The sequence below is a fragment of the Helianthus annuus genome, chromosome 11, assembly GCF_002127325.2.
Source record: "Helianthus annuus cultivar XRQ/B chromosome 11, HanXRQr2.0-SUNRISE, whole genome shotgun sequence".
Classification (NCBI taxonomy): Eukaryota; Viridiplantae; Streptophyta; class Magnoliopsida; order Asterales; family Asteraceae; genus Helianthus; species Helianthus annuus.
Window position 1 is genome coordinate 187368889 of NC_035443.2, and position 27732 is coordinate 187396620.

Genomic DNA, 27732 nt, shown 5'->3' on the forward strand with positions numbered 1-27732 from the left:
TGATATCTGGCAAGCAGGCACGTTGGGTACATTATATCTGGCCTTGATGCTGTGAGGTACATAAGAGATCCGATCATTGCGCGGTAGTATGAAGGACTAACAGCTTCACCCTTCAAGTCTGGAGTAATTCCGTGATTTATCGGCAATGGGGTACCAATGGGCGTTGCATCAGACATCTGGAACCGGCTCAAGATGTTACCAACATATTTAGTCTGATGAATGAATATCCCAGACTCCGTTTGTTGCAATTGTAGGCCCAAAAAGAAGTTCATTTCCCCCATAGCACTCATCTCGAACTTATCCTGCATAATGCGCTCGAAATTCCTACACAAGACATCATTAGTAGAACCAAAAATAATATCATCAACATATACCTGTACCAGAAGAAGATCTCCATCTTGTTCTTTGATGAAGAGAGTACAGTCGATAAGGCCTCTTCGAAAACCGTTCTCCAGCAGATAATTAGATAAGGTTGCATACCAAGCTCGCGGTGCTTGATGAAGACCATAGAGAGCTTTGTTGAGCAACCAAACCCGATCAGGATGGATAGGATCTTCAAAACCTGGAGGCTGTTCGACATACACCTCTTCTTCAACCACACCATGTAAGAATGCACATTTCACGTCCATCTGATAAACCTTGAATCCTTTGAAAGATGCATAGGCTAGAAAGATTCGAATTGCTTCGAGACGTGCCACTGGTGCATATACTTCGTTGTAGTCGATCCCTTCAATCTGACGAAAACCTTGAACGACTAAACGTGCTTTGTTCTGGATAACAACTCCGCGGTCATCCTTTTTGCATTTGAACACCCAACGGGTACCAATCTTCTTGTATCCAGCAGGTTTCTCTACAAGTTTCCAGACACCCAGCTTCTGGAATTGCTGCAATTCTTCCTGCATTGCCTCCACCCAAGAGTTATCTTTCATGACTTCTTTCCAAGTTCTTGGCTCTTCCTGTGAAACATAACACGCGAAAGACCAATCATTTTGTTGCCCGGATCCTCTAATAGCCGCATACAAAGGCTTCTAATTATAAGAAGGGTACAAAGGCTCTTAAAAAAACCTACTACAAAAAAAAAAACCTTAAACATCCACCACCACCCAAAAACCTAAACCTCCACTCCCTCCCACATCACCCACCCAATTTTTTTTTTTTTTTTTTTTTTTGCCGAGGGAGTGGGGGTTTAGGTTTTTGGGTGGTGGTGGGTGTTTAGTCTTTTTTTAGGTTTTTTTTTTAGTTTGGGGGGGGGGGGGTGGGGGGTAAGGTTTTTTTGGTGAGGTATAGTTTTTTTTTTTTTTTTTTTTTTTGGGGGGGGGGGTTCTAGATTTTTGGGTGGTGGTGGGGTGGGTGTTTAGGTTTTGGGTGGTGATGTAATGAGTTTACTTTTAGGTTATTGGACACTTATCACTCTATAAATCCTTCTTACACTTTTTACAATTAGGGTCCTTTGTAGAATAACTTGACCCATGAGTTTGTTTATGATGAATTGGTAAAAATAAATTATCACACCCTAGCGTAATGAAAAGAAATTATATATGTTGTGATTCCTTGATTAGAAAAGTCTGGTTTCGTCATTTTACTAAAAGAAAAAGATATAATTTCTTCTTTTTCAGCATGAAACTCTACATCTGATATCAACAGGAAAAAAAAAAGATGAAGTAGCTATAACACAGATATATATAGGGCTGTAAATAAACCGAACGTTCAGCGAACAGTTCGTAAACCGTTCGGCGGGAAGTTCGTTTATGTTTGTTCATTTAATAAATGAACGGACATGAACAAGAAATTCCGTTCGATTAATTAAATGAACGAACATGAACAAAGGTCTCGTTCGTTCAGTTGTGTTCGTGAACGTTCGGTAAGGTGTTCGTGAACATTCGTTCATTTGCGTTCGTTTATGTTCGTATGTTCGTGTTTTAATTAAAGATTTTTATACTTTCATATATTTTATCTATACTTTTTATATTATTATACTTTTATTTATATCATTACCCTAACAATTAAACTAGGAAACTCTCTTTCACCTTGTTTATACACCATTTCTCTTTCTTTTCTCATTAATTACATCGACGAATATGATCTACCTCCGTTCTACAATAAGGGATTCAAGTTCTAGTGCTACTCTCTGGGCAATCCACCTTTATACTTCATCGCGTTCGCCAAATTTATTTGTGTTCGCTTGTGTTCGTGAACCGTTCGTGAATATGCTCATTTCCTTAATGAACGAACACGAACATAGAATCTCGTTCGTAAGTGTTCATGAACCGTTCGTGAACACATTTATTTTCTTAACGAACGAACACAAACAAGGCCTCGTCCGTGTTCGTTCGGTTCGTTTACAGCCCTAGATATATATATCAACTAGGGTACACTATAAAAAGCTAAAGCCTAATTCAAATATCCGCTACTGTTAGCAAAGCATTTTCTTACATGTATTACTAGTGAAGTCATATATAATGCTTTAATAATCTAGATAAATAATATATAAGCTTTAGTTAAAACAAGAAAAATATAAGGTCATAAATAATATTACTAATAATGGTGACGGGGATTGATCAAGATATCACTCATAAACTTTGTTTACAAATGTTATTTTTTTATTTATAAGCACTTCTCTACTATATATACAAATCTTAAACAGAGACCCTAAGTATTTGATGGCCCTATGCGAGGGCCTAGGTTTGTATGTTACTTAGGCCTGCCCTGACGCCAAGTTACAAAACCCTCGTAAAAATCCATAAAAAGGCCACAAGGTTTTGTCATCCAGCTCAGCTCCTGCTAGATGCTTACTTTCTTAAAGGCCACGAGGCTGTAGAGATCCATATCTCGTTAGATGCTTATTGTTTAAAAAGGAATATTTCACATAATGGTAACATGGATTCCAAGTTATCAAAGCTGGGCATCGATTTAACCCAGTGTTTGACGCAGAATAACGGCTCGTGGTCCTGGAGAAACGATGAAGAACAACTGTTCTCGGTAAAACAAGTCCGAAAGGACTTAGAAATTGCGAGGTTGGCTGGGATTCCGGATGATCCATGTTTCAGCTGGAACACTTGGGCGACCCCGAAAGCAAATTTCCTGCTATGGAGAGTGTTAATAGACCGGATAGCTTCGAGAGAAAACCTGATAAAAAGAGGCGTTCAGCTGGATGATGAGTTTTGCCCTCGTTGTGGTCTGTCGTTGGAGAGTAGGGATCATATCTTTCTGAGTTGTATTTGGGCCAGATGCATATGGTGGAATGTTCTTGCTTGGGTTCGCATTAAGTATCCGGTTGAAGTGTATTCGTTTAGGGAGTTTTTAGACTATGTTAATCAGTGCCCGGGCAGTAAGGTTTGGAAACACATTATCCAGCTGATTATTCTCGCCACTGTTTAAGTTTAAGTTTTATGAGTGTTTTAATCAAGTTATTCATAGATTTTTTTTTTCTGATTAACTCACTAAAGTTTATTTTATATCTTAGAGTTAATTATATAGTTAGTCCCTATGGTTTGCACAAAGTAATATACTTAGGTACTAATAGTTTAAATCACATTCTAGGGTATTAACTTTTCATTTTCTAACATTTGAAGGTATTAACGTCATTTGTAGGTTTAAAATCACATTCTATTAGTACCTAAATATGTTATTTTGTGCAAACCACAGGGACTAACTATGTTAATACCCTAGAAGTTAATACCTCCAAATGTTACAAAATGAAAAGTTAATACCCTAGAAAGTGATTTTAAACTATTAGTAACTAAGTATGTTATTTTGTGCAAACCACAGTGACTAACTATGTAATTAACTCTATATTCTATTCTTATATAATTTACCTGAATAGCAGGTAACCTATCCTATGTGGCAATTTTTTAAAACATGTTGACATAATCATGAAATAAAATAAATCAAATTAATTAATAAAAAAACAAATCAAACATTCTAATAACCAGTACACCTATTCATGTTTTGTAAAACGCTACCATCTCCTACCTCTATCTTTCTTTGTACCACACAACCTCAACATATAGATATGTTTCTTATATAATATATTATTTTAACAGCCACTAAATAACATATAGCCATGGATGCCTTATAGAGTGATGAACAACATTTGTTCCATAGGAATGCCTTCACTGCAAAAAGATGTGATTTAACATCACATGAGAAATGTGCGCTTATATGATCCATTCCAAAGATACCATGAGAAATAATAATTTGTTGGAGGCATTCAACTGTTGTTGTTGTTAGGAATATTGGATTCTAATAATCACAATCATTCGTCGTTGGCCGCCAACAGTCCCAACTTAAAAAATAACTACTAGCAGTCCTAACTATTGACATATTGACTACCAATGGACCCTGACTAACAGAACCCTAACTCTGTTTGGCTAGAAAAAAGTTTCTAAAGGTCTGATCTATAAGTTTACAAATAGGTTTGAGACGAAAATGTTGAGTTTTCCGGTCAAAGAGTTGAGTTTTCCGGCCAAAAAGAAGGTTTCCGGCGAAAAATGAGTTTTCCGACGACTTCAATAATTGGGGATTTTACTAGAAAAAGGTTCCTAAAGATCCGTAATAAGGTTACAAAGAGGTTTGGGATGAAAATGTTGAGTTTTCTGGCCAAAAAAACAGTTTTCCGGCCAAAAACGTTTTTCGATGACCGGAGACTAACGGCATTAGGATTCTGTTAGTCAGGGTCCATTTGAGGCCAATATGTTAATAGTCGGGACTGCCATTAGTTATTTTTGAAGTTTTAATTGTTGGTGGCCAACCTCAAATAGTTGAGATTATTAAATCTAATATTCTTTACTGTTATGCACTTAAGAAGTCAACATTGTTCTTGAATTCTTTTATAGGTTTCTTAGCTAGCTGATCTTTATTTAAAATGAGTAAGTTGACGATAGCACTATTTAACAAATCATAGATAATTTTTTAAAATTTTTGCACAAGGTTTTGATAACTTTTTTATTTATTTTTTTGCAAAAAGCTTAAAGTTTTTTGTCATTTTTTAATTATGTTTGTACTTTTTAAATTTTTAAAAAATATTTTGCAATTTTAAAAAATTATATGTTGACATTTTTAATCCATGTCAATATATTTATAAAAGGAAAAATAAAAATAAATGGCATATAGGATGGATGACTTTCTATTTAGGTCAAATAGCTATGTAAGATGGATAACCTTCTATTTAATTCAAATATCTAGGATAATTACCCTTAATAAAAAACATACAAGGATTTGACATCTAGTTTTGGCTAGATGCCCATCTTAAAAGTCACAGGTTCGTGGATGAAGTTTCCCGTTGCTATTTTTACTTGAACTAAGGTTAAGATACGCCTGCGTTACGGCGCGAATACATCGTAAACATTAAATGGATTAGTCCAAACGTTATATAATGCATTAACCATATGAAAACATACATTTCGACATATCTAGTTGAACTCAGTGTGACCTGTATAAGCATTGTGATTGGATCAAACGTAAAGTAAATGGAATTCATATCGAACAATCATAACGTATTATATGTGATCCAACTCATACATAGAAAACGTAACGGGTATGAAGGAAAATATGCACATGTAATCAAAAGGGATTAATTAGAGTTTTCGGAAAAAAAAGGGAGAAAAAGAAACCATAATTTGACTCCACTCGGTTCGAAAAAAACTTTACGAAACATACATAAAATAAACACGAAAACATATTATATTTGACCTGAATCATTTCCCAAAAAACTTTACGTCGAAACGTAGAACTTGAATTTATACCAAAACGTACATAAAAATATGCATATAAAAATGGTTTCTTTAAACGAAAACGTATTATATTTGACCTGACTCGTCTATAAAAAAAATTACGTGGGAATTTAGAACAAATCATATTTATACATACCCGTACATAAAATACGCAAGTAAAAAATAGTTTTTAAGTAAAGGAAGTATAGAGGTAAACCGAAACAAAATATTAGTAAAAAATTTAATAGGTTAAAAACGTTCGTAAAACCGTGCCAAGTAGCATCAATGCCACAACGACATCGACTCTCAACATAGTAAAATAAAATAGATAAAATGGTAAAAATTACACTGAACGAAAAGGAGACTAAAATCGTTGAATCACGCACACCCGTTACAGTGTCTTAATGCAAAGAAATTAACCAGAAACGTAAAACGTACAAAATAATAACTTCGTCGATCTAGGACCCACCCGTTGCGGGGAAGTTTTAAAAGGGAAAAAATAGACGCGTTGCGACGCGTCTGTCAAATATAAAAAATAGAGCAAAAACGTTGAACCTCACATGCACGCTACGACATGTTAACTCGCAAAACTTAGAACGAAATGTGAAACGGAAAACTTGCGAAAGATAAAAAGTATGGAGGGGCCAAAATTTTAAATAATAAAGTGTTGTGTTAAATTACAAATTTTAAATGGGTTAAAATATAAAAGAAAAAATCTTTAAGGTTGAAAGTGAAAAATCAATTTTTTTTTAAAAAAAGCCCCCAGACATGGGGTACAAGTGATGATGCAAAAGAAAATTGGTAAATTTATATATGGAATAATAGTTGAAGTTTACTCACCATATTCTTTGAAATTTCTCAATAATAAAATACAAAAGATATATAAAGAGGATCTTGGAAATTTCACCTATAAGTAAAATATAGTTTTATCATTAATTCATACTTTTTAGCACTAATGTTTTTCTTCATATCATTGCTTAAAGGAGGAGGGATTACAGCCCCTAAATACGAAGAGAACAGTGGAACTTCAGTTGACACATGAAATTATTATAAGACACTCCTCTTTTTTTCCTTTCAACATTCTATCATATTAATATTACTCTTGGTTTTAAACATAGAAAAAAGAAAGAAAGAAAGAAAGAAATTGCATATTAAACCATCATAAAAGTTTTCTTATTCGTATTAACTTATTCTCTTAGAATAATGCTTGTTTCTATTCGTTATCATTTATAGGAAAATTGGTTTTTAATAAACCAACATTTGTCCCGCGGGTAAATAGTAATCTTACCTACGTAATTGGTATACAATAATCTTACCTATCAACATGTTGGTTCTTAATGAACTTCCATTAATTATTTTCAACTGAAGTTAGTTTTTAAGTTTTATTTATTACACAAAACCGAGTAGTTTGGTACCGGAAATTCCAATTTTGGTGGTCGTTTACTTGATCCGTCGGAGAACTCCCATGGCGGTGGCGGTCGCGGTGGCGATGGTAGTTGTTTACATCGGAAGTCAAAATCGAGAAAAAGGAGGATTTTCAAGTGGTGTTTGTGATAAATGTGGAACTAGTACACATATGTATATATAAAATTTAATTACATGGCCCTTGACTTTTTTTGTTTTACAAAATAGTTAAAATCTAGTAAATTACAAGTACAAGGACTGTTTGTGTAATAAATAAAACTTAAAAACTAACTTCAGTTAAAAATAATTAACGGAGGTTCATTAAGAACCAACATGTTGATAGGTAGGATTATTGTATACCAATTACATAGGTAAGATTATTATTTACCAACGGGACAAAGGTTGGTTTATTAAAAACCAATTTTCCTCATTTATATCATGTAAATTTTCACTTGATTTATAAATCATGAAATCATCTAATTATTTAATATTTAAATTCATATAAATTACATAAAGATTAACATATATAATCCTCCTTTCTTACCTACAATTAACTCAATTAATTGGTCTAGCAACTTATTTTACTTCACTAACACTAACAGTAACGCAATACATATTATTATTAACAACAATTTATAACTTTAGCAAATTTATTGTTAGTCCTATTATAAGCAATGAACAATAAATTTGATTAAGCTAACACATAGGATTTAGATTCATTTCTTATCAGCCAATCCATCAAACTATCCTTAATTTATTTTGGTTAACTAATTATAACTTTTTTGTATTTGGGCCTTTTTCATTTCTTGCTAACCATAACTAGCTCCTGGGATTAGGAAATACATTGGGCTGGCCCTTAGTAAGCCCAACCTTGATGCCAGAAAGGAAAATAAGGCCACACGTAAGGGCACACGAAGGGGGTGTATGGAATTTGCTTATTTTACCTCCGTATAACTTTTCCCAAAAGTTAAGTCACAACATGAACTAAACGTTTAGCTAACAGTACGTGAACCATTCAACAAGAAGTTAGTTTATGTTTATTCGATTAGCTTAACGAACGAACACGAACACGTTTGGTTAGCTTAGCGAACGAACACAAACAAAGGTCTCGTTCGAATGAATGGCGTTCGTGAACGTTCGGTTACATTAGTTCATGTTCGTGCGTGTACGTTCATTCGTCTGTTCGTTTGATAATAATAATAATAAAAATAATAATAATAATAATAATAATAATAATAATAATAATAATAATAATAATAATAATAATAATAATAATAATAATAATAATAATAATAATAATAATAAACCTTTTATTTAAACATATGGAAAACTTGAAACCCTGTTTTTTTTAAGTTAGCTAAAATTTGGACATTCAAGACATTCAAGACATTAAGACAGTTTTTGAGATAAATGTGTCTAAGTAAGTAGGACTTTGAATATTTATGTCTAAGTTAGTTAAATTTGTTTAATGTTTTCGTCTATGTAGTAGACTTCTTGTGTTTTGATTTATCATTTGATGGGCATTTAACTACTTATGTCCAATGTTTAAGGTTAACAATGTTTTTATCTTTTATTTTTTAGTTAAATGTTCATTTACATTCGTTTTTATTCGTCTGCATTCGTTTGAGTTTAAGACCGGTGTTCGCAAACAACCGAATTTCCTTAATGAACGAACACGAACATATACGTATATTCTAATATGCGTTCGTGAACAGTTCGCGAACATGTTAATTTTCTTTAACAAATGAACACGAACATGGCCTTGTTGATGTTCGTTCGGTTCGATTACAACCCTATGTAGATGCGTATTTCATTTTAATCGGCCAAGGCATATGATATTGTTTCTATCATTTGTCAGTTTCCTTGTTCGTACTCATTAGTGTTGTACCAAATTTGACGTGTAGTTTATTATTAAATGGGGAACTGACCTGCAATAATCTTAACTAGACGTCATTGGCCATTACTAGTCCCACCTTTGAATATTCCACATGCTAGTCCCACATTTCACCTATTTTTCCTCTACCGGTCCTTAGTTAAAAAAACTTAATGGAGTTTAAACACCTAAATTGAAGCAGTGTGTATAACGTAGCTTAGTTCACTTTGTTAACAAACTACATAGACATAGTTGGTTCAATGTTGAGATCAACGGGCAATTTTAAGACTAAGGAACCCGGCTGAGTGACTTAATGATCCGAAACAAAATAAGGACGTGTGTTAGGATGTTAATTATCAAAACAATTACCAACATAACCCCCTAGCTTAGCAAAGTATTATTCCTATTAATGATTATGAAAACCAATTGATAGACCATGCTTGCAAAGTGATAGAAGAAAAGTCATTTTTAAACCCTAATAATCATATATGTATTTGTATTATTTTTGGAAACGATTTATATTCCTTTGTATTAAGGGAATTGGTTGTAAAATCTCCCACAAGAAATAGGAGATTGACATATTATTTATATTGGAATGAGAATGGCGGAGTATCAAGGATCCTGTTTACTTAACATGTGCACACCACCGTCAAACATGGTATCAAGAGTCCAGTAAACCCTTCGTCCTCAATCACCTTCTGCCTACCCTTGGATCCCCATCTTCTCCTCCCTATTAATACTTGTTCTTCCTCCCCGCTTATCTTTCTCCCATGGATGCTAAGATTCACCCAGTCATAACCATTAACAACATAAAAAGTCTCATCCCTAGGGGGCGAAGGTTAATTGGTGCCCGGGGGTGCACCCGCCCACCCCAATGTTTCGGTTAGAAGTGTGTAGGTTTCGATTTTTCGTCCGGATATTTTAAAAATTATATAGGATCGTCTCCCCAAATTATTTTTCCTAAATATTTATACAACATATAAATTAAAGTAAAGTTTGTTACCACTTTGTATATCCTATATATTTATACAATATATAAATTAAAGTAAAGTTTGTTACCACTTTGTATATAAGTGATGAGTTTTGTAAATATATTTTAACTCTTATTTGTTTAACCCTAGATTTCCCACCACACAATAAACTTAATCGCAAGCTTTTATGTGTAAGAACGGGTCCTTTGAATGAATGATTTTTTTAGTTTTATATGGAACTACTATTATTTGACCTGGCACGAATCAATAGCCGACCCGACCCGAAACATAACGATAGGAAAAAAAATTGGATCCTATCACTTTACGCCCACTCGAAACTTTTGGTCAAGCTCCGCCACTGCTCATCCCTGTCATGTTGGAGATGGAATATGGCAAGTACACATCATGGAGCGAACTATTCAAGATCCTTTGTCGGGCCTATCTTGTGATAGACCATCTCACTCCTAAACCCGTCGCCACATCCGAATCCTCTAAAGACGCCGATAAAGACAAACAACCGAAACAAAATGATTCTTGGGATCGGTTGGACGCTACTGTGCTTCCGTGGATCTATGGCACAATCTTCAACGATCTTCTTCATACCATTCTCAAACGGAACACAACGGCTCATGAAGCTTGGACGACACTCAAACACCTTCTTATGAACATCTTCGAGTTTTCGTGTGTTTATGCTACCCTTTCATCCCCTCCACCACTATTCATAAATTTGATCACCACTCTTTGCCATGCGTCTTCCTCGGGTATCCTAATACTCATCGAGGGTATAAATGCTTCTAGTTAAAAACATGACAAATAATTATATCCTGACACATCGCCTTTGACGAAACAACGTTTCCCTTTGCAAACACCATTCAACCCCCACCCAACTATGATTTTCTAACTGATTCTTTCCCTACACAACTTTGGTCGCTGGTACAGTCCCATAATCCAGCCCAAAACCCTTAGCCCACTATGCCTCCCACCACACCCGCCTCAGCCCAATCCTTGCCAATCTAGCCCAATGTTTCCCCAACCCAACCTCAGGCCCATCCCTCCTCTCCACCTCACAATATCAGCCCTATAATTGATCCACCCATCTCGCCTAACACTCATCACCCCTTCCACACCTCAAGTCGCTCGCACAATGCGAACCCGTGCTATGGACGATATAGTAAAACCCACACATAAGCTCAACCTACATGCCTCCACTATTGTCCATTTACCAAAATGACCACACCCGAATGGTATGATGCCATGAAAAATGAATTTCAAGCTCTTATTAAAAACGAGACATGGGAATTAGTACCTCGTACACAAGACGTGAACATCATTCGTAGCATGTGGCTCTTTCAACATAAGTTTAAATTAGATGGTACTTTGGAATGATACAAGGCTCGTTTAGTATGCAATGGTCGTCCTCAGCAAGTATATTGATTGTGGGGACACATTCAGCCCGGTTGTTAAACTGGCTACTATCTGCACGGTGGTATCCACCGTACTGTCAAAGTCATGGTCGATGCACCAATTGGATGTCACTAATGTCTTTTTTACATGGCACACTTACCAACCTATGGGGTTTCGTCATCGGGATTTCCCAGATCATGTGTGTCGTCTCAAAAAATCTCTATACGGGTTAAAGCAAGCCCCTAGAGCTTGGTATCAACGTTCCATGGACTTTGTTCTCACCTTAGGCTTTAAGCAAAGTCGATGCGACACGTCTTTGTTCGTTCTCCATCATGGCATGTATGTTGCAATTTTGCTTTTATATGTTGATGATATTCTACTTGTCACCTCATCCTGATCATCTAAGACATCAACTCATGGCTCACCTTGCTAGTGAGTTTGCCATGAAGGATCTAGGACCACTCAGTTTTTTCCTTGACATTTCAGTCTCTCGCCGACAAGGTTCAATGTTCTTATCTCAACATACATATGCTCTTGACATTATTGAATGGGCTAGTGTGACTATGTGTAATCCCATTTCAACGTCGGTCGACACAAATGCCAAACTAAGTGCTTTTGGTAACGACTTTCATGATCCAACACGTGTCGTTCGATGAGTGGTTATTGTGTTTACAAGGGGTAAAATCTCATTTCGTGGTCGTCTAAGTGGCAACCCACCATTTCACGCTCTAGCGCCGAGGACGAATACCGGGATGTGGCGAATGTTGTTGCTGAGATATGTTGATTGCGAAATTTACTTTTAGAACTTTATCAACCGTTGACTCAAGCTACACTCGTTTAACGTCAGCGCAATCTACTTATCGGGCCACCCGTCAAACACCAACAGAACAAACACATTGAGCTAGACATCCACTTTGTTTGTGAACAGGTTCAACAGGGTCAGGTTCGCATTTTGCATGTTCCCTCAGGATATGATCAGATTGCTGACATATTTACAAAAGGCTTACCGTGTGTTTTATTTGAAGACTTCAGTTCCAGTCTCAAGCCTTCGGTCCCCTCCCGCTTCGATTGCGTGGGTGTAATAATATATGTATTTGTATTATTTATAGAAACAATTTATATTATTAAAGGAACTGGTTGTAAAATCTCTCACAAAAATAGGAGATTGACATATTATTTATAATGGAATGAGAATGGTGGAGGATCAAGAATCCTATTTATGTAACATGTGCACACCACCGTCAAACACCTAACTCCACAGAAATATACTCAAATCATTCATTAGTAAAAATAATAAGAACATGGTAATGTCTAGCAAATTTAATAAATCAAATTGAATACATTTGCATAACCAAATCCTACACGTAATTGTCATTACAAGAAAATTAGCCTATCATAATAATAAAGAAGAATTCGCATGGTATCACTACCTGATTGTGATCACCACCCCAATCAGCTAAGAGACTACCGTCGACCTCCAAAATTGCCAACCCTTGTGTGCCATTCATTATTCTTCTTTTAGTTCCCACATGTTGTGAGCAGCCCAATTAAATAAATCCCAATACATTTTTATTTTCTCTTGATCTTGATGTTGCCTTAACGAAACAAAAACCCAGTAAGTTCTTTTCTTTTTTCTTTTAATATCAATTACTTTATATATAAAATGGCCGAGTTACATCAATATCGCAGGTAAGCGAGCAACAAGCTGCGCCGCTACCCCTTTCTGAATATCAAACCTTAGCCTATTAAAGACAAACCCCTGTCCCCCTGTTGATGAGCAACTGATGTGGACAACCTTTTGGACCTTAGTCAACAAACGGATAGCTTCCGGAGCTAGGGAGCCAAAGGTGTCGAAGGCGAAGGGGACAAATGCATGTTGGTTATCAGCACATGCTTTAGCGTGTTTATCTACCTTTTTAGATTCCGCTTTCCTTATAGCATGTCCTGCTACAAACCCGCTTTCCCTTAAACCAGTGAGATCCACACAAATATGTTTCCCTCTTGCCCAGCCAAAGACCAGCAGATCCGCTGTTCTCAAGTTCTTTTATTCGAAACAATCATTTTGAGGTTCATCCATGTAAATGCATCCTCATGAAACAAAGTATCAATTAAACAATATATGCTTGGAGAAAGTAAATATAATGGTCATGATATTATTGTATCTAACCTTAATTCTAAGTATATTAATCTTTAAATTTTTTATCTACAATATAATTTTCTTCAATCTTCGTAGCATAATCTTTTTGAAGATGCAATTGTATCATTTTAACTCAAATTTTCAACAACCAACAAAATATAAAACCGATTAAAACAATACAATTTTTACAAATATTATTTATATAATAACTAATATAAAATAATGTGTATCTAAAATGCACCAATGGCATATATAATCAGGGGCGGACCTAAAGAAGGTCCAGGCGTAGCACGGGCTACGGCTCAACTTTTTTCCGGTAGTGTAAATTTTTTTTATTTTCTTCGATTTTTATACTAAGGACAACTCTAAACAACTACGAGAACACCCTTAAAAAAATTTACAAACCAATAATAAGACCAGTTGGTGATGATGATACATACCCAAATAATAAGCCCAAATAACTAAATAATAGCACATTAGATTAGCCCAAATAACCAAATAATAGCCCAAATAACTAAAAATTTTTCCGAATTTGAAGCTTGTCAAGACGGATTTACGCAATCGAATAGGCCCGAAATTTTTGAACAATGCTACGGTTTGTGTTGTTGAAAAGAAATTTTTACTGTATTTATTTATTGTTGTATTTTTTAAATTGTATGATTGCACGATAAAAAAAAATTGGGATACCCTTGAGTTAATATTCTAGTTCTGCCACTTTATATAATCCTCCTTTCTTACTAACAATTAACTTAATTAGTTACTCCAACAACTTATTTCACTTTAATAACACTAACAAAATATATATTATTAACAACAATTTATAATTTTTGCAAACTATAATCAGGCCTATTATAAGCAATGAAAAATTAATTTGATTAAGCTAACACATAGGATTTAGTTTTGTTTCTTATTATCTTGTAATATCCAGCAAACTATCCTTAAATTAATTTGGTTTAACTAATTATAACTTTATGTATTTGGGCCTTATTGACATCCTGTCTAAGTACCAACCTCAAATGGCTTGTGGGCTTGGGAAATACATTGGGCTGACCCTTAGTAAGCCCAACCTTGATGTCATAAAGAATAATTAGGGCACATGAAAAATAAAAGGGAAGAAGAAGCAGGGGGGTCGGGCAAATTTTATTTTCAGTTGTTTGCAACTTTCACACAATTCCCTTTCACACTTTCAGCTGTTTGTAACTCTCTTTTCAAACTTGAATCAGGTAAATAACTTGGAACACTTGAAGATTCCTCTCACTCATATTCTATCAGCTACCAGTGATTTTTCATATACATACAGAATTGCAATTCTTGATGACGTTCAGTTCTATCGAGCAGAATTGGAGCATTATGATAAAGAAAATCATTCATCAAAGAGACAAAACACTGTAATTATAAAACGCTATCCTTCTGATAGACGTCACCAGTTTTCTGGAGAAAAACAGTTTCTTACAGAAATTGAAATTCTTTCCGGTGGAGTTAAGCATCCCAACATAGTCACTATGCTTGGATTTTGTGTTGAAGCTTCTGAGATGATCCTTGTCATTGACAATTTTTCTAATGGATTCCTTGATGATTATTTGGAAAACCTCAAAGAAAAACGTGTTTTGACTTGGGAAAAACGTTTGAAAATTTGCATTGATGTTGCACACGGGTTACATTATATTCACTCTCAGATGGAAGACCAAAAGATGATAATAAATCGTGATATATGTAGCTACAAAATTGGATTGGATGAGAACCAGGGGGCAAAAATTGTTGAATTTGGCGAATCCATAGTCTTGCCTCTAGATCAAAAAGATGAAGCCCTTTATCTCCAATGCATTGGCGCAGAACACTACATAGATCCAGAATACAAAAAGACTAATAAGGTGAAAAGAGAATCAGATGTTTATGGTTTTGGAGTAATCTTGTTTGAAATTCTATGTGGGAGATTAGCCAATGACCCAATATACCTTAAGGAGAGTGACATAGGGTTGGCCCATGTAGCAAGACGAAGCTTCAGCACAGGATCGCTAGAAGAGTTGATAGATCCTATAATAAAGGAAGAAGTTGGTGAAAACAATTTTGTTCTAAACAGAGGACCCAACAAGGATTCTTTGCACAGGTTTATTACAATTGCACACCAATGTGTGGCAGAAACTCAAGACCAACGCCCAAAAATGGAAGTCGTAGTCAACGAACTTGAGAAAGCATTATTCTTTCAAGTAAGTCATTGTTCTAACTTCATATTATGGTTTCCTGAAAGTAAAATAGTTTGATGATTCACTATAATATCAAAAACAAATGTAGATTGTTTGATCACGTTAGATTCGGGTTATTAAAGCACCTAGCGTTCAACCTTATAGACAGTGTAGGAATTCCTCAATCCTCCGTTTTAGACTATCGATTTAGGACTTCACTAAATTTCTTATATGGAATTACCAAAATAAGGGAAAACATAGTAGTAGAGAAGGAGTTGGCCAAATTTGGTATTATTATCAACCAAATTTGGGATTGGGGCTCGAAGAAACAAATAAGGGGAAAGGAGAAAAAGGTTAAGGTATGGATTGATGGATGGTTACCGAGGGGCCTTTATGTGACCGTTTCCGTAGCGTCTTCCGATTGGCCAATCGAAAGATAAAAAGGCACTGATTAAAGATTGCTATAAATATGTTGACTCAAATGTTATTTGGGATTGGGGCTGGAAGAAACATATTATATATATATATATATATTGTTTTATTATTAACATGTTGGAGGTTGTGGATTAATTGGAATGATTTCTGTTGCAAAATGGTGAATGACATTAAGGAAAACTCCTTTTGGTGGATGCAGAATAGAGTGAAAAGGCGGAATTGGCTTGGGGAACTTTAGAATATTTTATGGTGTTGATTTGTAATTTCATGTTCTGTTCTTGTTTTCTTTTTGCTGTGTTTCTTTCTATATTTTCCAGTGCTGTATCGAGCCTCCTTAGGTTTGTCCTTTGTTTCGTTTTTAATGGAATCCCTTTTAGTTGTTCAAAAATAAAAGAAATCATAAAGGACATTTATCATCTTATTAGACCACCCGTAGTGGGGCTTGGTTTTTAAAAAAAATTGAAAAAAAACGCCCCAAAACGCCCCTCCCCCCACTACACCCCGGCGTTAGCCGGCGTTATTTTCAAATAAATAAAATGGAGGTTGGCGTTTTAATTAAAACGTTGAACATGCACATGCCCAATGTTGACTAGCCAATGGGAGGGATACAAATAGTTTCCTTTTTTTTAAACATGCACAGGGACCGAAATATGCTCACATGCACATGACCATTTTGTTTTTGTTTTTTTTTTCTAATTGGAAGGGGCGTTATTGGAATAATGCCCCACTACGCCACTTTTGGAATAATGCCCCATGCCGACTGAGATAACACGTGTCGGATAATAGCCCATGGTGGGGCATTATTTTTCTAAACCACTACGGGTGGTCTTAAAGTCATATTGTTCAGTGTTTTAGGTCTAATATCACCAAATTATCATTGTCTCATCATTATATACTTTTCTATAATATTTAAAAACAATCTTACGAATTTAGTATTTTTTATCAATAATTTCTTGTTATCAATATGTGTATTTTTATTTGGTGTGTCATGATTGACAGAAAAACAACAATGACATCCCAAGAATGTCACTTGAAGACATAAAACAGGCCACACAAAACTTTCATAATGACAATTGCATCGGGAGAGGAGGATTTGGGAAAGTCCATAAAGGAAACTTTCAAGATGGTGATGGATTTAAAACCATTGTTGCAAAGCGATTGGATTCAAGGTTTGGTCAAGGGGAACAACAATTCTTAAGTGAGCTCCAAATTCTTTTAGATTTTAAGCATGAGAGTGTCATTGGTCTTGTGGGCTTCTGTGATGAAAATGATGAAAAAATTATTATCTATGAGTATGCGTCCAAAGGAAGTCTTGATAGATATTTAAATGATGTTTCTCTTACATGGGAGAAACGACTTGATATATGCATTGATGTTGCAAGAGCGTTGGATTTCCTACATGGAGGAGTTGGAAAACAAGCGAAGGTGATACATAGGGACATCAAAACTGCTAACATTCTACTAAAGGATGAGTGGAAAGCAAAACTTGCTGATTTTGGGCTTTCCTTAGTAAGTCCATTAGTTAAAGAGACGGACTATGTTATTGATCATGTGTGTGGAACAACTGGATACCTGGACCCACTTTATAGAAAATTGGGGTTCCTAACCATAGAGTCCGATATTTATTCATTTGGTGTTGTTTTATTTGAGATTTTGTGTGGGAGATCGACATTTGAAATCAAAAAACATGAGGGCCACTATCTACCAGATTTCATTGAAAAAAGTTTTAAAGAAGGAAAGCATGGTGAGGTGGTGTTCAAACAAATAAGGGAACAGATCGTGCCGAAATCATTAATTACATTTCAAGAGATTGCCTACCAATGCCTACATCTTGATAGAGAAAAACGACCAACAACAAAAAAAGTTTTAATGCAACTCAAGAAAGCATTGGTATTTCAAGTAAGTTATCACAATTTTATGAAAGCAGGGTTCCTTTAAGTGCATTAATATAAATTATGACTTTAACTTGTGTTCATCAAAAGGTTATTGATAGTATTTTTTATAGATTAATCTTTGAACGACAAGAACAAACACACACACATGTGTGTGTATATTAGAAACTGTATTCATTCTAGATGTTTTAGTGTATTGTTTTACGTTTTAATTATTTATATCTTTGTTGTAAAATACTTGAATTTTATCATTTTTTGTTATATTTGAATATTTATAAAATAATTGATAACCGAATAGAAAGAGTATGTAAATCCTTATGTACGTGTAAACTTAAAAGTTTATTATATTATGTTTACCTTTAAAGTCGGGACTACCTATAAATCATTATATTAATTCAATTTTTAAGCTTATTTAATTAATGGAATAGAAAGTCAGGGATTCAGGTTGCTAGATCTGATATATTTATGTATGTGTGGTTGCTCATATATCTTATTAGATCTTACCTTCTCTTCCATTTGTAACTCGTTTTAATACTCCCTTCTGCTTGATAAACAGAACATGTCATCAACAATGAACCAGTTTGCTCACTTACAAATCCCACTTGAAGATGTGGCGAAGGCCACCAACAACTTTCATCATGATAACATCATCGAACATGATGGAGTTGGTATCGCATATAAAGGACGACTCTTGTGGTCTGGGAGGTTGATGGAGATCGCTGCTCGGAGGTTTGATTGTAAGCGTGGGGAAGGAGACCTCAAGATCTTGACAGAAATTTCAGTGCTTTCTGATCTCAAGCATAAAAATCTAGTCTCTGTTATTGGGTTTTGTGATGAGATAGATGAAAAGATCATTGTAACCACGTATGATGCCAATGGAAGTCTAGGGCAGTATTTAAACAGCCTGAACCTCACATGGAAGCAAAGATTGAGGATATGTCTAGGTGTGGCTCGTGCGTTGAGTTACCTACATTATGGCAAGGGACGTGATTATGCTATTCTACATTGTAACATCAATAGCAAAACTATTTTATTGGACGATAATTGGGAAACCAAGTTATCCGGTTTTGAATTTTCCATCAAACAATCAGTAAATGATAAGGATCAGGTGTGTCCTTGTGAACACACCGGCACATTGGGGTGTGAGGACCCAGCGATTGAAAAGACGGGAGGTGTGACCCACAAGTCGGACATTTACTCATTCGGTGTTGTTTTATTCGAAACATTGTGCATGAGGAAAGCATTAATTCAGAACGAGGCTGATTGGTCTCTAGCTCAGTTGGCCAAGTATCATCATGAAAAGGGAACTTTGCATGATATAATCCATCCTCATCTATTAAATCAAATATTGTCTCCGCAAGCACTCCTCATATACTCAAAGGTAGCATATTCTTGCTTAAATGATGATCGAGCACACCGCCCAGATACGCACTATATTGTGGCTATACTTGAGAAAGCATTGGAACTTCAGTTGCGTCATGAAAATATTGTAAGACCCTTTTTCTATTTTATTATCTATTTTTTGGTATTCATTATTCTTGGATGGTAATTGTTCTTTTGTTTCAGTATCTTTATTTTCTATTCTACTTGAAAGTAAGTCAAAATAGGATGGTAAAAGAATCCAAATTGAACGAAAAAACCGAAACATCAAGGATGGGTAGCATAGTTTTATTTTTGATGGGTTTGGACATGTGTGGTATTAGGTGATACCGTCCAATTAACCGCATAGAATGTGATATATGAATTTAAGGAACATAGTAAATAATATCATTAAGTTGTTACAAACTTAAAATTACTAAAGAAATATATTTTTTGTTAGAAGTTTGTTTGAGTACACAATACTTTAATTCTCTTTTTGGTGAGTTTATGATTGGTTTATGGGTAATGGGTGTCCCAACGGGTAATTTTTACCACATGATCATACGACGTATACTCAATATGTGCAGGTACACCCTGTAGCCCACAGATAATGTATACATGTCTAATACCAAATATTAGACACAATTTATAATCGGGTATGATTGAGATTACCAAAACCGACCCTTTACCATTCATAGTGAATCAGATGGAGTGGTTGGGTTGAGGCGTTGGTTATAAACTTTTTATGTACTTATCACTATGGCAATAATAATTTATACTTTAAAATTAACTTTTTTCCGTTCAACTTTTTTGACTTGCAATCTATTTAAACATGTTATTTTTAATTACTTAATTTATTAACAGTTTACTTAGGTAATCATTAATCTTTTATTATTATAGTACTTCTATTATTACTAGTCACTACCAGGTGTGGTTAAATTTTAATTTTGGTCTTTTATCTATACTCGGCTGTAACCCATAGAATGTTTGTTTCTTGTATAATTTTTATTTTGGTTATCATTTCCCTTTGTTTGAAATAGAAAAACAAAAAAAAAAATTATTCAAGGCTTTGGTGTTCTTAAAAAACCCATGTTACATATAGAAGCCTAAGGCTTTGGTGTTCTTAAAAAACCCATGTTACATATAGAAGCCTATTGTTGGAGAAAACCTCAATCATTGGTTTTTAAAAAAACGCCAAGATTCTTAAATATCTAAGCAAATCACGGTTGGGTTTATGACGAACACCATTTTTTATTATTATTTGAGAGGTGGCAAAAACATCCAGGCTAGATGTTTTAGACTGTGGGGTGTGAAGCGACTTGGGTTGTGGCATTGCTCGACACGTGGCAAATGTGGGCTCCACCAATCCACACCCAAAAAAGTGGGGTGTGGGAGTGGCGTGGCCAGGCCGGCGTGTGGTGGCATGTGGGTTTTTTTTTAACATTGACAATTATATAAAAAACACAACTTATATTAATTAAAAAAAGTTACATAAAAGACAATCCTAAAATATAAAAAAAAAACTATTTAGCAAATCCTAAAAAATAAAAAAAAACCCTACTTATTAAATCCTAAAAAAAAAAAAAAATCAACTTATTAAATCCTAAAAAAATAAAAAAAATTACAAAGCACGGTAAATATTAATTAGGTGGGGAACCCACTTAAACTCCGTATTCTTGTCGTGCCTATACTCGATCTTCGCGATCTCCACTCAATAGTCGTAGGTCAAGTCGCCCGCATGGACACGGTCGAAACAAACTTTAAACCGATCCAATCTCGGTTTGAGCTCACGCCATTTGTGTTGACATGCGCTTAAGTTGTGACGCGTGTTCCCGACGTGTTGTTGGTATTGTTGGAACGCTAGGCCCCAATGCGCGGTTTGACCGCGTTGTAGAGTACGTTGTGCGTCCACAATCGATGTCACTAGTGTTATTTCCTTCTCTTTGGTCCAATGCACCATTTTCGACTTTTTGGTTTGGGTTTGGTGGAAGAAGAATGGGAAAAAATGTAATTTTTGGTTTGGGTTTGGGTGAGTATTTATAGTAAAAAATGTAATTTTTTTTTTAAATTTGAGTTAACATATCTAACCGTCACCCTCAACGGCTATCCCCAAAAGGCTACATTGAACCAGGCAATCAAAGCCAAACCATGTCACACTCCCCCCCGCCCCACGCCAGGCTTAATCCTCACACCAACGGGGCAACGCCATGACCAACGCTAGCTCGGTGTGGTATAGCCAACGTTTTTAGTATTCTGCCGCCCCAACCCACGCCCCACACCCCGCAGTCTAAGGGTGAGGCGGACCAGGGGATACTATGATGCCTTGCAAATTTATTATCATGCTTATTATATGCGATGGAAATTTTAATTTAATTAAACTTTACTAAAACACATGATTGATTTGGATTCCTTTCAGACTATCATTTAATATACATAATTTAATAGTATTTAAGTATTTAACTAATTCAAAATATGTGTTTCGGTGTTATTTACAAACTCAGTAACTATAAAAAGTTTACGGGCTTGGTAAAACGAGTTGGACCATCTTCCAAGGCTCAGTTATGATGTCTTGATGGAAAACTAGGGCACCCGAAACACAGGGAAAAGGGGATCAGGGGTCGGCGCCGGACTCACTTCAGTTGAGGTTCTGGTCTGCAACAATTGAATCAGATAGCAACATTGGTTTGCTATACTTTGTATAATTGTAGTAGTGGCTAACTGTCAATAGATTCGAATGTCCTCTTTAGTATTTCTAAAAGGAACATAATTTCTTCTCAATTCATATTCAGTTTTGTAACTCTCTTTTTCCCTTTGTCACATATTTGCAGGAAAACAAGTTCGGACACTTGAAGATTCATCTCAATGATATTAAATTAGCAACAAATAATTTCTCAGAGACATACACAATTGCATCTGTGGATGGCGAATGTACTTTGTACAGAGCAGAACTCCACTGTTTTGATAAAGAAAATCCTTCATCTGAAAAGGGGAAGAATAAAGGAGATCATCCCAAGGGACACAACATTGTGGTTATAAAACGGTACCCCTCTGGAAGTCAGTGTTTTGGAGAAGAAGAGTTTTTTACAGAAATTGAGATGCTTTCGAGTGTTGAGCATCCGAACATAGTCACTTTAATTGGATTCTGTATTGAAGATTCTGAGATGATCCTTGTCATTGAGAATGTGTCTAATGGATATCTTTGGAATTATTTGGGAAATGACAATGATATGCGTATTTTGACATGGGAGAAGCGTTTGAAAATCTGCATTGATGTTGCGAACGCATTGGAGCACCTTCACTCTGAGATGGAAGACCAAAAGATGATAATACACCGTGATATATGTCGCTACAACATTGGGTTGGACGAGAACTGGAGGGCAAAGATTGATGGGTTTGTAGCATGTGTATTCTTGCCTCCAAATCAAGAAGACGAAGCTGTCTATATCAAGTGGCGTGGCAGAACGGACTACATAGATCCAGAGTATGAGAAGACTGATAAGTTAAAAAGAGAATCAGACGTTTACAGTTTTGGAGTTGTATTGTTTGAAATTCTATGTGGGAGGAGAGCCTATGACCCAATTTACACGAAGGAGAATGGGAGAGGGTTGGGCCCTGTGGCAAAACAAAGCTTCTGCATGGGAACACTAGAGAGCATGATAGATCCTATATTAAAAGAAGAAACTGGTGAAAACAATTTTGTTCTAAATAAAGGACCCAACAAGGATTCTTTGCACACATTTATGAAAATTGCATACCAGTGTGTGGCAGAAACTCAAGACCAACGTCCAACAATGAAAGTCGTTGTCAAGGAACTTGAGAAAGCATTATCATTTCAAGTAAGTCAACGTTCCAAAACATTAATCTTTTTATACACATGCAAAATGCTTGTTAATAGTATTCATATGTACCATAGTATTTGTACTCAAATCATTACATTTATATTGAAAAAACACCCTTCAATTTTTAACTTCTAGTGTTCTTGTCCTAAGCCCGTTCTTAACTATTGATGAAGTTATCAAAGCTTCTCTTTAAACTTACTCTTTTCCCTTAACTATTGATGAAGTTATTAAACCCTGATGTAGCATCCCCCGGGGGCTGCTATTCTATAATCACGATTTTAATATTCATTTGGCTTTCTCATTGTCCCAGTTGAATTCAGAGGTTAAATCTGATTATGTGGAGGAGAAGAGTCATGCTTCCATAATTGAGACACAAGTAGTTGAGCTTTCCAATGAACTGAACAGTATGAACATGACCGGCAAATCTGAAAATTTTGAAATTCATAACAAGGAAAATATGTTACATGACCAAACCGATGACTCAGCTGAACCTGACTGTTGTAAGTTTGCTATCTTTTAAATTTTTAAAATGATTTATTAAAGTGGAGTCTTAAGCTGGTTATATGTGGGTTCAGGAAAGTTAGACTCTTAGGAAGGCTGCTACACCTTCTTGGCCAAATATGCCAGAAGAAATGCACAAATATGAAAAGGAGGCTAAGTTGCAGGTGCTTTTGGTTGGTGTATTTGGTGGGGTCGGCTGGATAGGGGTTTGCGTTCAAACAAGTCATGTTTCATATAGTTTTAAACAGGCTGGGTGGATTGAGTTGGACTTTTTTCATATATCTTAATTTGTTTGTATAAGTGAATGTCATGTTGATGCTTCTCTAGTTCTTTCTTTACTTGTTTATGTTGGTGATTTTAGTGTTATCGACATAATTTTAGTGTTATTGGATTAACTTGTCGACTAAGTCGGTGTTGGTAAAATTAAACGAGTTAGGAGATACGGGAGTGCAAGCTCGATTTAGTTTACAAGATCGGGTATCTGTCTGTTTCGGGCCTTGCTGAATCAATAAAACTAATTTGCGATTGGGCCTAAGTTGGTTATTTCATTTGGGCCTGTAAGTTTTAATCAGATCCCTTGTATTTGGGCTTTGGGACTTAGTGGGTTATTTGTCCTATTAATAATCACTTGTTTGTGGGCTTAGATTAGTTGTTCTAATGGGCCTATCATATTGGATGTGGGATTCTACGCATCTGTGTAAGTTTTGTGATAAGAAACAAACCGTTCCAGCTCAGGATGATGTATGTAATGATACCAGAGACTTTGGTGCTGTTGAGTTCAGCAAAGTTTCTGACTGTACTTCTCATTGGCCGCCCCAATGTTGGCAAATCCGCATTGTTTAATCGTTTAGCTATTCTAATTTATGTCTTTTACTGTTATATTATAGCTGAATTAGCTGGTCAGCCAGACATGTTGGGTAACTTGCCAAAACAAATTTGGGTAAAACGATAATTTGTTTGGTACAGGTCAAAAAGGTTAGGTTGACCTGAACGTTTTTTTTGCCAAGAAGGTTACTATGTCAAGAATAATATACTTATCCAATAAAATGATTTAGGAGCCTTTCAACCTGTTTGGCCCGTTTTATTTTAAGCTACTCGTTTTTACCCATTTGACCTGTTTAATCGTCACCCAAATTAAATCATTTGTAAGTCAGTGGATATGGTATTTAGTTTTATTTATGCACAATGTGTGTTTGTACCTACTAATTTCTTTTTATTGTATCTAATATCATTCGTTATATATGGTGGGTGTGGATATGGTATTTAGTTTGATCATATGACTAGAGACATATGAGAAGGGATTGCCAAATTGGGTGATTTGCGATTTAAGGTGTTGGATTCAGCCGGGTTAGAGGCCGAGGCTTCGTCTGGTTCCGTTCTTGGTCGGAGTGCAGAAATTACCGCAAATGTGTTGAGAAAGTGTAAATTCGCACTATTTCTTATTGATGCAAGGTTAGTTTTATCTTCATCACTTGTTCATGCTCATTTTTATGTGCACTGACATAGAAACAAAATAAATATCTTTATTTAGAGACGGCTTGCAGCCCATGGATTTGGATGTTGGAAAGTGGCTAAGAAAGCATGCTCCTGAAATCAAAATTATTACGGTAATGAACAAAGCTGAATCACTTGATGATGGTTTTGGGTCTGTTGTTTCTGCTGCTAATGAAGCCGCGCGTACATTGAGATTTGGAGATCCTGTTGCTTTCTCTGCAGAAACTAGTTTAGGGATGAATGATTTATATGAAGTTTTCAGGCCATTGCTTGAACAACAACAAATGCTTCTTCAAACTGTACAAGGTAAGAGTAGTTTATCAACCCTTAACTTCAGAAAATACCATACATGTCTCTTCACTTTGGCTTAGTTTACTTCAATATTTGTTTGTTGCTAGTTTGCAACTCAGATGAAACTAATGAAGAGGAGTCAAAGCTACCCTGCAGTTAGCATTTGTGGGCCGGCCTAACGTTGTTTTGGAGTGCTTTCCTGCATTGACTTTTTATGCTTCAAGTATTGTTGACTTTTGACTGCATTGACTTCTAGTTGACTGAGGCCCACCTTTTAGAAGCTTTGACCAAATCCAGACCATCAAAATTCCAGATATGTTCTACATTAACAGCCATGATCAGGTCCTTCATCCCTTGTCCATATTTTACTTTCAGATAACTAATTAACATAATCCTCCCTTTACCATATTCATGGCAAACTTTGACCCAATAACTCCCATAAACTTGACCACTGACCACAAGCATTTGACTTCTGATTTTTTTTACCGTTAACTTCAGTTGACCTGCTAGGTTATTATTGTAATGGACCAGGACATTTAGTTGGTAAAATGTAAAGATTGGGGAAGTAAAATCACCATATCAGATTATAAAAATATGTAAAATCTTGAAATACGTATAGATTTGAATAGTAGTACAGATACTATTAATAAACTAACACTTTAAATAACAAAAGACCATGCAACGTGAGTAAAGAATATCAAGTCAAAGTAACTCCCACAAAATAGGAATATGACCCACGATACGTTCCTAATAACAATTCAATTAAACTTCAAGTCTTCCACAATAAACTGCCAATTTGACTTGTACCCGTTGACCCGTCATTCGTAACTCAAAGTACAAATCAACAATTCTCTATGCAAATACAGAACTAGTAACAATTTGATTGCTCTTGTGATGTAGGCTAGAAAATGTCAGATGTTGCTGCATTTGACTTCCCAGAGTTGACTTTTGACTATTCAGCCATTGTGAAGTTTCGGCATCAGTTGAAGCTTTAGAGAGCACTGAAACAAAGATATAGATAGAAACAAACTATTTTGAAAATGGGTTTTCATGTTATGTTTTATCTTTAACTGTTTTAAGTGCTAATATCATCAACAAGATTATGACCATTATTGACTTTTTGTTGTATAAGTTGATGTTTTGAGCATATTTTCCAACTTGTATGCACCAAGATCCTCCTTTTCAATCAAAACTGAATCAGTTTCTTCAACAATGCATTCGGATGCTCCAAGATCCACATTTTCATTTAGAACTCATGAATACCCAACAAGTCCTCTGCACTCTTTAGTTTTATCTAATTAATCTTTTAGCCATAGATTGATTAACTAGTAATTTATAGGAACATATGGATAGTAAGAGTGGTCATGTCATAATCTATCCAATTGACTTAATATCCATTCGGTTCAATACGTTTTTCATGGGAACCTGCATCAAAATTAACTGCAACAGAATTGACCTAAGGTTGCTTCAAAAATAAATTTTAATATACAAGCAAACAGATTTACTGTTTTATTATCCTTAATTTCTACAAGACAAGCCTATGTATCAACAAAACCTGCAAATAGCCTTTAAATCACTAATGAGGAACAAAAACATCGCTTGTGGTAACAATATTAATTCGTAAGAACACACATTCTTCAACATGTTGTTAATGCACAAAATCAAACAAACTAAACTCACAAAGTAATCAATTCACAAGAAAACAAATCTTTTCAACATTCCATATCAAATAGGGTTCTAATCGATCACCAAGCCGCTTTTGTTTCGATCAATACACATACACATACACGGTGTTTAATCCCTTTGCTTCACCAGACATTTATTAAATCTGTGTCATGAAAGCAGTATTGAAGTTCATGTCAAATAGTCAAAGGCAAGTCTCATACATGTATTTCATCAAGCAATTGGTGTGCATTTATTAACAACATTGTATACATGTCAAATCTGATTCAACTGAGCCCCAAAATCATAAAAATAAACACACAGCTATTTCCGCAATTTCACTCACACGTCCTGTTCTCTCATGGACGGGATCACCTTTCCCCCTTTCGAATATATCATTCCACATGAAAAAGGGCAATTACAAAGCAATGGCAGGTAGTCGGGCAACAAGTTGCGCCGCCACCCCCTTTTGAATAGAAAAACCAATTCTACTAAATACAAAGTTTGAAACCTTTAGCGACGAAGAATTACTATTAACGACTTTTTGAACCCGATTCAAGAGTCGTACAGCGTCAG

At 35.5% G+C, this 27732-nt stretch overlaps 1 protein-coding gene across 5 annotated transcripts in view; it reads left to right on the plus strand.

Moving 5' to 3' along the window:
• Positions 1-26606, plus strand: part of LOC118484350 — a 55405-nt gene extending 28799 nt beyond the window's left edge. Inside the window, exons 5-14 of one of the 5 annotated variants that reach the window (XM_035980386.1) lie at positions 14724-15707; positions 17118-18017; positions 18567-19499; positions 22198-23205; positions 23519-23708; positions 24977-25161; positions 25241-25316; positions 25426-25509; positions 25602-25836; positions 26395-26606. In XM_035980386.1, the coding sequence (XP_035836279.1) occupies positions 14724-15707; positions 17118-18017; positions 18567-19499; positions 22198-23205; positions 23519-23708; positions 24977-24981 (4020 nt within the window). In that variant the 3' untranslated portion in view covers positions 24982-25161; positions 25241-25316; positions 25426-25509; positions 25602-25836; positions 26395-26606. Of the gene's footprint in view, positions 1-14723; positions 15708-17117; positions 18018-18566; positions 19500-22197; positions 23206-23518; positions 23709-23783; positions 24036-24976; positions 25162-25240; positions 25510-25601; positions 25837-26394 lie in introns of those variants that run through there. The other 4 variants (XM_035980385.1, XM_035980388.1, XM_035980389.1 and 1 more) reach the window with 4 other exon arrangements.
• The last annotated feature ends 1126 nt before the right edge of the window (positions 26607-27732 follow it).